Below are 12,989 nucleotides of genomic sequence, written 5' to 3'. Positions count from 1 at the left end.
ATGACTTCCCATGTTGGAGCAAAAACTCCTGTTTGCAGTTTGAATATTAAGGAATTTTGTCTGAAGCCTGTGTGTGTGTGTGATGGCCCACTAGGGGGTGGGGGTGAGTAGCATAGAGGGTGCCCAGCTCCATGGCCCCATCATGAGGGTAGAAAGAATATTGCACCCAGGGGACATTAACCTGGTGAAGAAGAAGCCTGGGCAAGCCCAGTGGCTTGAGGAACAGCATTCCTTATTCACATCAGAGACTCATTGTGACAAGTTTGAGAACACTGAAAGGAAGTAATTAGTTTCCTACATATTATTGTTTGACAAATTTCAGATCTTTTGCAAAAAAATAGAAAAGTGCAATGACTTGGTTGTTCCATAGAGTCTGATTACATGATAAACATTTTTCATACTAAGAAAACTAATAAAATACTTCCTGTTTCTGTGATATTCATATTAGAGGTGGGTTGAGTAGGTGAGTGATGTTCAATGTATTATGATGCTCCTATTTCATATGTTTTCAGTGACAAACTGCTGTTACTTACATCTTCTCATTTTATAGATGAGGGGGCTGAGGCTAGAGAAATTAAATAATATGACCAAAATTACACAGCTATGAAATGGCAGGGCTGGGATACTCTGATGGGCACAAATCCTAGTTTTATATTCTCTCTTGGTTTTATATTCTCTCAGTATTGCTCTCTTCAATCTAGAGAGAAATGCATAAACCCCTACTCTTTTCTCTACCTGTGCAGCTGTCACAGGCAACCTAGACTAAGGAAAAGAGCAAATATTAAAAAAAACAACAACAAACATAAGTAACAGGGTTAGTTAATATTTCAAGACTGAATAGCAGGTATTGGTAACATATTAAGCTTGATGGACAGAGTACAAAATAAAAATGATAAGAGAAATTCACTTCAATCTTAGTCTCTTTTTTCATTCTACAAAGTCTTCTTCTTCTTCTAATTCTCCTTCTCCTTAATAGAAACCTCATCTTTCTTGCTTTCTGGTTTGTGTATCCCTGTCCTTGTGTCTCTTTACCAGACCTGTCTCTGTCTCTGTGCCACTCCTGGCCTGCCCTTCTCTTCTCATTTCTTTTAACCTCTTTTTTCTGCCTCTCTACTCCTTCCCATCTGAAACAGTTCTATTACAGAACAGAGGTGCCAAATAAAAGGAAAAGCTCCATAACCTTAGTTGCTTATTATTTCATGCTGTTCGTAGTTGATTTAAGTTTTATAAGTCAGTGGCTCTTGTTAGCAAAGTGGTCTTTTTCAGATGTTATTAGCATTGGTGCCTTTGTAGTCTTAAAATCTTTTGAGTAATATCAGCAATATTCATATTAGGAATTATATAATCTCATAGGGACTATCTTTAAATTCTAGATCAAGCATAATAAAATTTTAAAGTTTAATAATAAAACTTTATAGAAAATTTATAGTAATAAATTTGTATTCATTTAAATACATCTGCATATTTTTCAGATTCAGAAGGCTTGACTGCACAAATCATTATTGATGCCAACAATGGTGCCCGAGGGATGATCCAATGGCAGCACAGCAGGTGATCCCAAGGCTCTGTGAGCCCTTCTCTAAGCTTCAGATCTTTTACCATCTACCAAATAGAAGTTCAAAATAGGAAAAAAATACTTTCTTTACTTTCTTTTTCTGTTCTTACAGATTTGAAGTAAATGAAACCCTTGAAAGTGTAATATTGGTAGCTCACGGGAGTGAAGGGGCTCTTGGCCATGTGTCCTTGTTTGTGTACGCCCAGAATTTGGAAGCACAACTGGGGCTGGATTACATCTTCACCCCAGTGGTAGGTCTTAACATCCATCCCAGACGACCTTTATGCATTATTTTAAAATTACTGTTCCCTGAGAATTATAGTGACTTATGTTCTACATAAATTAGTACACTATTATATAACCCAATTCACAGTAAATTAGAACAGATTTTCATGTGGCAAAATAATTTTAGTATTTTAGTAATATAAATTTAGTCTTATGGTAACAATTATTCTGTTCAGATTAATTTTTCTATTGTAACAATTGATATTGGAGAATACAGATCTTGTGTTAAGGAACTCATATCATTAGATGACCTTCTCAAAGTGTTTCTTATCTTGAAATTTTTGTCTTTTATTTCATTGTTTTTAACTTACTGAAACACTTTGTGTTTTAAAAACTTTTTACTTTGTTTCTTAGTAACATTTTCCCCTTAATCAGATGTTCAGCTTCTTCTTTTCCTCCATAAATTTTACTTTTAAAATAAAACACTGTCAATTCAAATAAATTAAGATAGCTAATTCTTTGTGTTCGCAACTATATTGTTTCATCCCAAACATTTTATTTAAAAAAAAAAATGTTTTTTTTTAAATGATATTACTCCTTTTAACTTTTAACCAGATTCTTCATTTTTCTGATGGAGAAAGACATACAAATATAGAAATCATAATTCTTGATGATTACATTCCAGAAGGAGATGAAAAATTTCAGCTCATTTTAACAAATCCTTCTCCTGGACTGGAACTGGGGCAACAGACAATAGGTATTTGACAATTTCTTCTCACCTCTGTCTCGTGCTGGTTTCCCTAATAGGGGGGAAAGGCAGATTAGAGAGACTTGATGATTTCTACTTAGAATAAAAAAACATTTTAAATTAGGCATCTTGGAATTCTATGTCAGTGTTTTTGAATGGGTATATTTATGTAAAGAACAAAAAAAAGAGTTAGTTGGTACTAAAGATACTATTGAGTCATTTCCTCAATTTAGAATGTTCAAAACATGAACAGGGAGAATGCAGAAAATATGTTTCAAGTGATGGCTATAAAGAAGGAGGAGAAAAAATAGATAAAACAAAATAAAGGGAAAGAAAGAGAATGAACAAGATAATTTGACTGTGAGAAGAAAAAAGGAGAGAAAGAGAAACAAGTAAAAAAAAAAGAAAACAAAACCAAAATTAACAAGACAAAAACACAGACCCTTAAGGCTCAACTCAAGGAAAAATAAACATGTTTAAAAAATGCTAAAACTGAGATTAAAAAAAAAACAAATGTATGTATGTATGTATGTATGAATGTATGTCTACCAACGAATCACTCCAGCAAGAATACATACACACATGCACACTTAAAGAATTATCTCCACTTAGGTGTTTCAAAGTGTTGATAAAGGTGGATGTCGGTGCCTATCCTCAACTGTCATTCTGTTTCTTCTTGGGCTATGTATTGAGAATAAGAGACACAACCTTGGTTGGGGGTTAACTCCTTCCTCTTTTTGTGTTGTTCACTAAACTGCCCACTGGATTGGCCTAACACTGAAGTTGTTTGAAATTGCTTTCAGCTTCGCTGCTTACCATTATAAGATAGGAAGGAATGGGAAGTACTATCAACTGCAGTTTTGTGCAGACAGATAACATTGATGCACTCCGAGTGTGGAGCTTCTCCACAGTTCTAGTAGTGATGTTCTGGTGGCTAGGGCTTAGGTCTAATCAGAGCTTAAGGACTTTGTTGAGTATTATCTTCCCTGGAGAACACACATTCCTAGTGCCAGGCTGATGGCAATCGCTGCCAGGATCTCAGGAATCTCCCTAGAATTCTATTTGTAGGACAGAAAAGCCACTCCTCTCCATGTGTTTCACGTCTCTATAAGTCTTACACACTCTGCTGCCCACAAACATGGCCTTCCCACACTTAGTCTCTAAGTGTATTCACACCCACATTTAACAAAAAAGGCTATAGTTGTTAGCAACAAGAGACATGTTAAAATACTGTATTGAGGAAAGAAAGCAATATTAAATTTTATATGAGTGTACTGAGTAGGCCCTTGGTGTTCAGTAGTCAAGATCACATGAAACTGTACTATCTTGTATGGATATACATATGTAAGTTTTTCTTTGGAAAATAACTTGATAACTTTGGATTAATGTCCCTTATTTATTTATTTGTTTGTTTGTTTATTTATTTATTTATTCATTTTTTGTGGCCCTGGGCCTTACACATTCAGATTAACTCTTTTTTTTCAATATTTTATTAGTTGTTGATGGATCTTTATTTATTTTCATGTGGTGCTGAAAATCAAACCCAGTTCCTCACACATGCTAGGCAAGCGCTCTACTGCTGAGCCACAACTCCAGCCCCAGGTTAACTCTTAAAAGAGCAGCCAAAGGAAAACAACCAAACTGAATTCTTAAATTAAAAAGTATTTTTCATAAGCAAACTAGAGACCAGAATATAATAATTACGATTATGATTAGTTCCTTTCTTAAGGTAACTAAGGCACATTTTAGAGGATCCCAGATTTTAAAATAGAGTATTTATGTAGTATACTTTGGCAGTAATAAACAAGTCTTTAAGGCCTAGTATAAGGCATTTCTTTTGTAACTAAAACAAACAAAAATCTTAGAGTGTCTCATGATATAGATTAAGGAAAGTGATGCCTTTTTTGTTTTGTTTCAAAGGAAGCCGTGATTCAACCAGGCCATATTAAATTGTTTGTGACAAGGATCATGCAGGAATTTGAAAGTGACACATTTTTTCCCAGAAATTGATTTGGAGAAATATAAACTTCTTCCAGAGTAAGTATAAAGTTCTTATTAAAGCGCTTTTGGACTTTCTATGTAAGAATTATAGAAAAGAACATTTTCTTCTTTCAAATTGAGTTCAGGGTAGGAATGTGTTATTGTATATAGATAAAGTTAGGAATCTTTAGACGTCTTCAGTATACTGGAAATGCTCAGGTTTTAATGATGTCAATGAAATCTAAAATTAATGTATTCAGTTCAACCTAGGAGAGTCAGACATGTCATAGGCACTGGGGAAATAGTGTTGACTAGGCCTGATGATATTGCTGACTCCCTGGAGATACACTTTCTAGTCAGGGGGAGTGACAAGTGACAGTCATCAAAAGAGGTGTTGGGTAGAGAACTAAAACATTGGGATGTGATAGACTTGGAGTAGTCTGAGAAGTCCTCTCAGAAGAATGACATCTATAGTGAGATCTAAATGTGAAGAAACCAGCCATGTAATAGCAAGAAGAGAATTCCAGGAACCAGAAATAGCTAGTTCAGAGGCTGAGGCAGAAATGAGGTTGGCCTCTTCCCTGAGTCTGAATGCTACTGTGGCCAGTGGGAGCAAGGGGGAAGCCAACAAGGGTCAAACTGGGTGCAGGTTTAGTGAGTCTGAAAGGAGAGTGACAATGTTCTAGCTGCTTCATGGGAATGGACTGCAGGGGGACAAGAGTGAAGCAAGGAGACCAGTTAGTAATTCAGATGAAGGTTGAGGGGACTCAGGTGGTAGCAATAGTGGAGGTGGAGAGAAGTTATACTTGCCTTCCTGTGCAGTTGTGACTCCAGCATGAGGCTGCTAAATCTTGAAAGCTCACAACATTTTTAGTTTAAAAGCACATTTCGCCATATTCTATAGAGAGAAAAAGATTAATTATATCAACCCTTTTAGACCAGCTTTTAGAGCATCCTTTCAGATATTCTCAGTTGTATCTAGTAATTATCCCTTGAGTGTGAGTTTGTTTTTGAAATTCTCCCTAAATGAATCTTCAGAGCAAAGTCAATAAATGGATGGCCAAGCTTTAGAATAATAGTCTATTACTCTACGGAGTAATAGCCTTGGATCAAATGAAGTGAATAATTTTTCTTCAGCTCTTAACTCTAAAGAAAACTGAAAAGTGTAAGAACTCTAAGCAGCTGAAATACAGGCTTTTGCTTAGGCTCCAAAGGTGACTACTTAGAAAAATCACATATGGAAATTTTATATAAATTTATGTAAATATCAATTGTTTAACTTTGTCATACCTTACGTATTTTCTCTTCTGCTTTAATTGCTGAGTGTCACATTATATGGACATTGAGCTCAACTTTTCTTCATTTCTTACCTTTCTCTTTGCTGCTAACAACTGTGTGAATCAGCTTCATTTAAATACATTTCCATCTTTCCAAGTCTTACTACTCTTAATCAGAACACTTTCCAAAACTGGAATCCTTGATAATTTAAAACAAATACCATTCTGCCTCTCCAGATTTAAAGAAAAAAATGTAGCATCTTTACTGAAATGTCCTGCATATATCATAGCATTTATTATACTAGTGTTTAATTCACTAGTGTTGGTATATTTACCATCAGCACAATCTCAAGTGGCTATAAGTGTGAGGGTTGGTATATTTACCATCAGCACAATCTCAAGTGGCTATAAGTATGAGGGTTTTTTCCTGAACTCCCAGTTTTGCTCCACTGATATGTATGTATATCTTCATGCCAGTACCACAAGGTCTTCATTACTAACTTGTGAAATCAGGAAGTATAGTTTTTCCAACTTTGCTTTTTTTTTCCAAGATTGGTTTAGCTCTTCTGGGCCCTTTGTATTTCCATATGAATTTTATGATCAGTTTGTCAGTTTCTGCCAGAAAGCAAGTTGTGATTTTGATAGGTGTCATCTGTAGGTTACTCTGGAGAGTATTGCCATTTCAATATTAAGTCTTCCAGACTTTGAGCCAGTGATGTCTTTCCACTTACTTAGGTCCTCTTTAATTTCTGTCAGTAAAATTTTGGTTGTATGTCTTGTACTTCTTTGTTAGTGTTTAATTCCTTTTATTTTTCCTTTTATTTCCTGTTTGTTCCTAGTGTTTAGAGACATGAGATGGGAGGGAAAGGGAGAGAAAAGGGAAATTGCATGGAAATGAAGGGAGACCCTCATTGCTATACAGAATTACATATAAGAGGTTGTGAGGGGAATGGGAAAATAAACAAGGAGAAAAATGAATTACAGTAGATGGGGTAGAGAGAGAAGATGTGAGGGAAGGGGAGAAGGGATAGTAGGGGATAGGAAAAGTAGTAGAATACAACAATTACTAATAGGGCATTATGTAAAATTGTGGATGTGTAACCTACGTGATTCTGCAATCTGCATTTGGGGTAAAAATTGGGAGTTCATAACCCAATTCAATCTAATGTATGAAATATGATATGTCAAGAGCTTTGTAATGTTGTGAACAACCAATAAAAAAATGAAAAAAATAGAAATACAAGTGATTTGGTTTTATTAATCTGATATCCTACAACCTTGCTGAATTCAATAGTTCTAATTGTTAGTAGATTTCTTAGGATTTTATTTATAAGGTATAATGTCATTTGCAAATAGAGATAGTTTAATTTCTAGTTTAGATGCTTTTTTAATTTCTTGATTAATTGCCTGACTAGAACTTCAGTATGATGTTGTCTGGAAGATGAAAAGATCAGATGTCTTAGAGAGTAATGATTTAGTCTTCCTCGATAAAGTATAGTAGCTTTGAGTTGTCACACATGTCCTTTATCAGACTGAGGAAGATTCCTTCTATTTCTAGTTCATCTAGTATTTTTTTCATGAAGGGGTGTTGGATTTTGCCACGTAACTTTCTAAGTCTATTAGGTAATCATGTGTTCTTTGTCTTTTGCTAATTAATAATTTAATATAGCATCAATATACTATATTACCGTCACTGATTTTCATGGTAATCTTGCATTTCTGGGATAAACTTCACTTGGTAATTGTGTATAAGCCTTTTTATATGTTGCTAGATTCAATTTGCTAGAATTTTGTTGAGAATTTTACATTTGTAATCAAAAGGGATATTGAGCTTCTTTGTTTGTTATGTCTTCACCTGGATTTGGTATCAGGATAACACTAACCTCACAAAATGAGCTGGAAAGTGTTCATTTTTCTGTTGTTTTTCAGAAGAGTCTTTGAAGGAAACTCTTCCACTGCAAGTTGTTATGGTCCTCTGTACTTTTGGGCCTGTACTAACATCACAACAGCCTCCTTAACATGGGGTAGAGGGAATTCCTAAAGGGGAAAACAAGCAGAAGAGAAAAAGGAAACCTGCAAAGTAAATGTACTTTGTCCCTAAAGTCTGTACCATGCTCAATTCTAGAGCTTTCTCTCCAAACCTGTCTACATTAGAGAACTTATCATTTCCTACTCTCCAAAAGTGAGCTTTGATCACTTTTTACCCCTTCCCCTTTTCCCCTTTTTTCCCACAGTAACCCCTTAGTTTGGACCCCCATTTTTTGTGTTTGTATAGGTTTCAGTTCAAACACAGTCTTTTATTAACACCATACTTTTTGGTTTAAAAAAAAAGAAAGCAATAGTATAATGAAATAAAAATGACAGTGAGAACTATTGTAGATGAAAAGAGAATAAAATTAGAAAATAGATAAAGCCACAAATGGTAGATACCGAAGAGCAGAAGTTAATATTAACAAAATAAGATGTGTTGGGGTTTAAGTGTGCAGAGTTTAGCTCCCTCAGGCCTGACATATTGCAAGAGCTGTGGCTATGATTTAGGTCAGCTGAGGCAAACCTCAGCTAGGAGGAGGAAAAGTTCTCTTCTCCTTATCGCAAGTCACAAGTTCTGCATGGTTTGGCCAAGAGGAAGAAGCTTCCTGCATACTGGACCTGGGAACAGTACATTCGGGGATTAGATAATGTCTACAAAGAACTTTGGGAGGGAGCAACAGTCTGAATTTAGCTCTGTGTACCCGCTGAGGCATGATATTTGGGCAATGTGGGTGAAGTGTTACTGAAGAATCGCTTGCTTTGTTAGAAGTAGAATATAAAAGGAACTTGCAAATGAACCTCACCATGCAGTTGCAATTTCTGCCTTGGCTCTGCATCCCCTGTGTCCCGGTTATTTTGCGACCCTTACCCAGGTACCCGAACGCTCACAAAGATGGTTTTACTTTGTGGCTGCCTTTTTTCCCATAGGTCATTTTCTGTGCAATTATTCTTTCAACCACACTATGCTAGCCTGTCCTCTCAAGCTCTGTCCTCATTCATCTTGGAAGAAATTTTTCTATCTCAGACTGTCACATGAAGGCCCAACCAAACCGGCAGGCCCAAGTGTTTTATATCAGCAGTTTTCTGTTTAATGAGCTCCAAACAGAATTTGCTGCCCACTTAAAAACCTTCCATGTGACCACCTAGTCAAAGATAAAGACCAAAATAGGCCTTTAGAGTCTATAATTGTCTGTTTTCATTACTATAATGAAATACCTGAGGCAGGCTAACTTTAGAAAAAAAGGTTTATTTGGCTCACAGTTATGGAGGTTCAAAGGCATGCTGCTGGCATCAGCTCGGTACTGGTGAGAACCTCAGGGCAGGGGCAGGCTTGGGAGGAAGAGATCACATCTCAAAATAAGAAGCCAGAGAGAGAGTATAATCCTACAGTCCCTTCCATGGGCATACTTCTAATTAATCTGAGTTCTTCCCACCAAGGGTCGTCATCGTTGTCATGTAGTCCCTGTCCCCCTGCCCCCAGTTAAAGGTCCATAAAGACACCTCCCAATATTACCTCACTAAGGACCAACACTTGAACCCTTCAGAGACAAACCATATCCAAACTATAACAGAAGTGGTAATTGGCTCCAGAGCTGACACAGGAAAACCTTATAGGTTGAAGTAGATTTCAGGTGAACTGATGTCTCCTCTTCTGACTCCACTACTTCCTGACTGTCTAAGTTCCTGGCATATTTGTCCACAGTATTTTTATATCCCTTCCCTCCAACACCTGTGCTTCCTGGTTTTATTTTAGCTGCAATTTGTTTTTTATGGGAAACTGTTTCAGGAACTCTGTTTACCTCTTAAACCTTCCATCAAATAGTCTCTGGGTTATTCTTGTGGCGCTTTGTCAGTTTAGATCTGATATTGATTCTTACTTATTGGCTTTCTCGGTGCCTGAAGGTGCTAAATGGGGAGTCTCTGGGTGGGTGGTTCCTAACAAATAGGTGGTGTTTCCAAATCCTGTCAGACTTGAACTCAGCATCCAAGTGTGGATCTCAGACAGTTTGCTCTTTAAAAAGTTTGGAATGATGATTAGGAAATGTAATTATAACTGTTATTAAAATAGACTGAATGTGTAGATATTAGAGAAAGAAAAATGAAACAAGCAGAAATAAATTTTATTTTCACAGAGAAGATTTACATTAATACCATGGCTACTGATCATCTTCAGCCAAAAGCACAGTCATTTTAAGTGTTATTATTCATGATTTTAGAAAGAACTTCTTACTGCTTTGTTTTTGTCTTATTAACTGACAGTCTTGACACTCCTGAGAATTTTACACATGAAAAATATATGTAAATGTTACTCTTCATGACTCATTTCAAAGAGACTAAAATTATGGTTTAAAATTGACCTAGTAAAAATCATTTGTTCAAAAAAAAGAGGCTACTACTAAAATAGTGGGACAACAATAGCTAAGGAAATGGTTGCAAAATAAAAACATAGCTAACAAAAATTAATGCTTATTTTTACTGAGCAATGTTCATGTATATTATGAGAGAAAAAAGTTTTCCTGTATCACCCTTGTCTAATAGTTAGGGGACAAAATAAACCAGTAGTAATGGGTAGCATTTGTGGAAAACTTACTGGGTCAGTCATAGTGCTGAATTCTTTACCATAATGAGAATTCTTTACCATAATGAAGCCTTTTTATACCAGTCAGGCCTGGAAATAGGGTCACACAGCAAATCCAGGGACACTCACAGAGTGAATGTTAAACAGCTGCTGCTGACCCCCACTGGAGCAAATGGGTGCAGCCTCCAGGACACTAAGAAAGCACACTAAGATCTAGAGTGACATGAAAATGTTGATAGGAGGCAGAATGGTCAGAGCAGTCTTCAGCTGACAACCTGGGGTTTTTGTTTTTGTTTTTGTTTTGCATTGTACTTTTTTACTTAATGAGTTATTAAGTTGTGAAAAAAGAAGTGTGTGTGTTGAGGGGGAGGGATAATAGGCTTTCCTTCCCCTCCAGCAAACAAAAGTGAATTATTATCATTAACAAAAGTGAATTATCATCATAAGTGTGGGTTGGGTTGGGTTACCCTCCAGATAAAGAATAATTAGAGTGAGGATTGTTAAGTATTGACTGGGAGATGCTTTTAGGAGACTTTTTTAAAAATTTGTTCAAATTAGTTATACATGACTGTACGATGCATTTTGACACATTGTACACAAATGGAGCACAACCTCTCCTTCCTCTGGCTGAATATGGTGTAGAGTCACACCAGTAGTGTAATCATACATGTATGTAGGGTAATAATGTCCATCTCATTCCACCATCCTTCCCATACCACACCTCCTCCCCTCTGCACAATCCAAATTTCCTTCATTCTCCCCGCCCCTCCATGCCATTGTGGATTGGCATCTGCTTATCAGAGAAGACATTCCATCTTTGGTTTTGAGGTTTTGGTTTATTTCACTTAACATGATATCATCTAGCTCCATCCATTTACCTGCAAATGCCATAATTGCATTCTTCTTTAAAGCTGACTAATAGTCCATTATGTGTATGTACCACATTTTCTTTATCTATTCATCTGTTGAAGGGTATTTAGGTTGGTTCCATAGTTTAGCTATTGTGAGTTGAGCTGCTGTAAACATTGATGTGGTTATGTCACTGTAGTATAAGCTGTTTTTATGTCCTTTGGGTATAAACCAAGGAGTGGGATAGCTGGGTCAGATAGTGGTTCCATTCTAAGTTTTCTGAGGAATCTTCAGACTGCTTTCCATAGTGGTTGCACCAATTTGCAATCCCACCAGCAATGAGTGTGCCTTTTTCTCACATCGTCACCAACACTTACTGTTGCTTGTATTCTTGATGATTGTGCCTTTTTCTCACATTGTCACTAACACTTACTGTTGCTTGTATTCTTGATGATTGCCATTCTGACTGGAGTGAGAAGAAATCTTAGAGTAGTTTTGATTTGCATTTCTGTAATTACTAGAGATGTTGAACATCTTTCCATGTTTGATCAGTTGTAGTTCTTCTGTGAAGTATCTCTTCAGTTGCTTAGCCCATTTATTGATTGGGTTACAACCTGGGTTTTGAATGGGAAACTAAAGGGAGTAAAGAGTCAAGTAAGAGGGAAGAGGAAAGATTGAATTCATCCTAATTCTAGCCAAGAAATTGCAGTGTGCCATACATTGCAGAATTAGAGCCTTATGATGCACGTCTCTTGAGTAAACAGGAATTGAGAATCTGTCACCATGCCAGACACATGACTTCGGTTTTTGCTTTAAACAACTATAGATTATATTTTATTTTCTTTTGCTTACGTAAGAAATTTTTATCAGCTATAAAACTTACAAAGAATTCTTAGGAATTTTCATATTCCCTTGATGACAGAATAGAAATATACTAGGGAACTGCTATTATGGTTAGTTTTTGAGGAAAGAATTAGGAATCAGAAGAAAAGGAGGAGAAATCACAACTTTCATTTTCTAAATTTATATACATAGTTTTGTAGGGTTTTTTCTTATTATTTGCATATGTATTATATTTGCCTGATATTTGTCTACCTTAACAGTGGCTTACCTACAAGAAGAAAAATCTTACCTTGCTTTATCACTGTTGATGCCTTTTGGTTGAGATTCAGGGAAGCTATGTTTTTGAGATATTAATTATACATCTTTTTCTTTTACAGATACCCAGGTGTTCTTTCTGAGGTCCAGGAGGAGAAAGGCATTAAGTACAAATTTGAAGTATATGAAAAGACTGATTAATGTGAAGATGTTTTCTGATTTATTTCATGTTATCCCTCCTTCCAAAAAATTCTGTATTTTTACATTAGAATAAAAAGACTTGTGTGGACTTTAGATCTATGGTTAATGATTTCTAAGCAGCATGTTTTATTCTCCATCAGTCATACTAGGTCATATAAAATATCATTTAGGAAGCATTTCTTGCTCTTTCTTGCTATAAATTTCCTTCATTGGCTCTCCCCCAAAGTCTGGACTGAGTACCTAACACCTGCCTACCTATCTGCAAGACAGCTGCAGTCAACTTATAGAATGAGTTGGCACCAGGGTCCTTAGAGATAGGAGCTAGATAGATTAGTCCAAAGGGCAGAAATGGAGTATAAACAGAAGTGCTAGAACTCATTTTTTTAAGAAAATTAGATCAAGGTAAAAACTGTGAATTTTCCTTTTTTTTTCTTTTTCAGATCCTAC

The 12,989-nt window shown here is 36.1% G+C and overlaps 1 protein-coding gene across 2 annotated transcripts; it reads left to right on the top strand.

Moving 5' to 3' along the window:
* The first annotated feature begins 963 nt into the window (after positions 1-963).
* Positions 964-12,635, top strand: LOC144374693 (adhesion G-protein coupled receptor V1-like). 2 transcript variants are annotated; one of them, XR_013434026.1, is made up of 6 exons: positions 964-1,151; positions 1,473-1,551; positions 1,668-1,806; positions 2,466-2,537; positions 4,449-4,565; positions 12,464-12,635. XR_013434026.1 is itself a non-coding variant. In XM_078037449.1 (6 exons), the coding sequence occupies exons 2-5, from the start codon at positions 1,529-1,531 to the stop codon at positions 4,475-4,477; spliced, it is 333 nt and encodes a 110-aa protein (XP_077893575.1). In that variant the 5' UTR covers positions 964-1,151; positions 1,473-1,528; the 3' UTR covers positions 4,478-4,565; positions 12,464-12,635. The 2 variants fall into 2 exon arrangements, 1 of the variants encoding a protein (XP_077893575.1); XM_078037449.1 differs by having other exon boundaries at positions 2,396-2,537.
* The last annotated feature ends 354 nt before the right edge of the window (positions 12,636-12,989 follow it).

This window comes from Ictidomys tridecemlineatus, unplaced genomic scaffold (genome assembly GCF_052094955.1).
Source record: "Ictidomys tridecemlineatus isolate mIctTri1 unplaced genomic scaffold, mIctTri1.hap1 Scaffold_82, whole genome shotgun sequence".
Taxonomy (NCBI): Eukaryota; Metazoa; Chordata; class Mammalia; order Rodentia; family Sciuridae; genus Ictidomys; species Ictidomys tridecemlineatus.
Note: the sequence above shows the minus strand (reverse complement) of the source record. Positions and strands in the feature narration are given on the sequence as shown.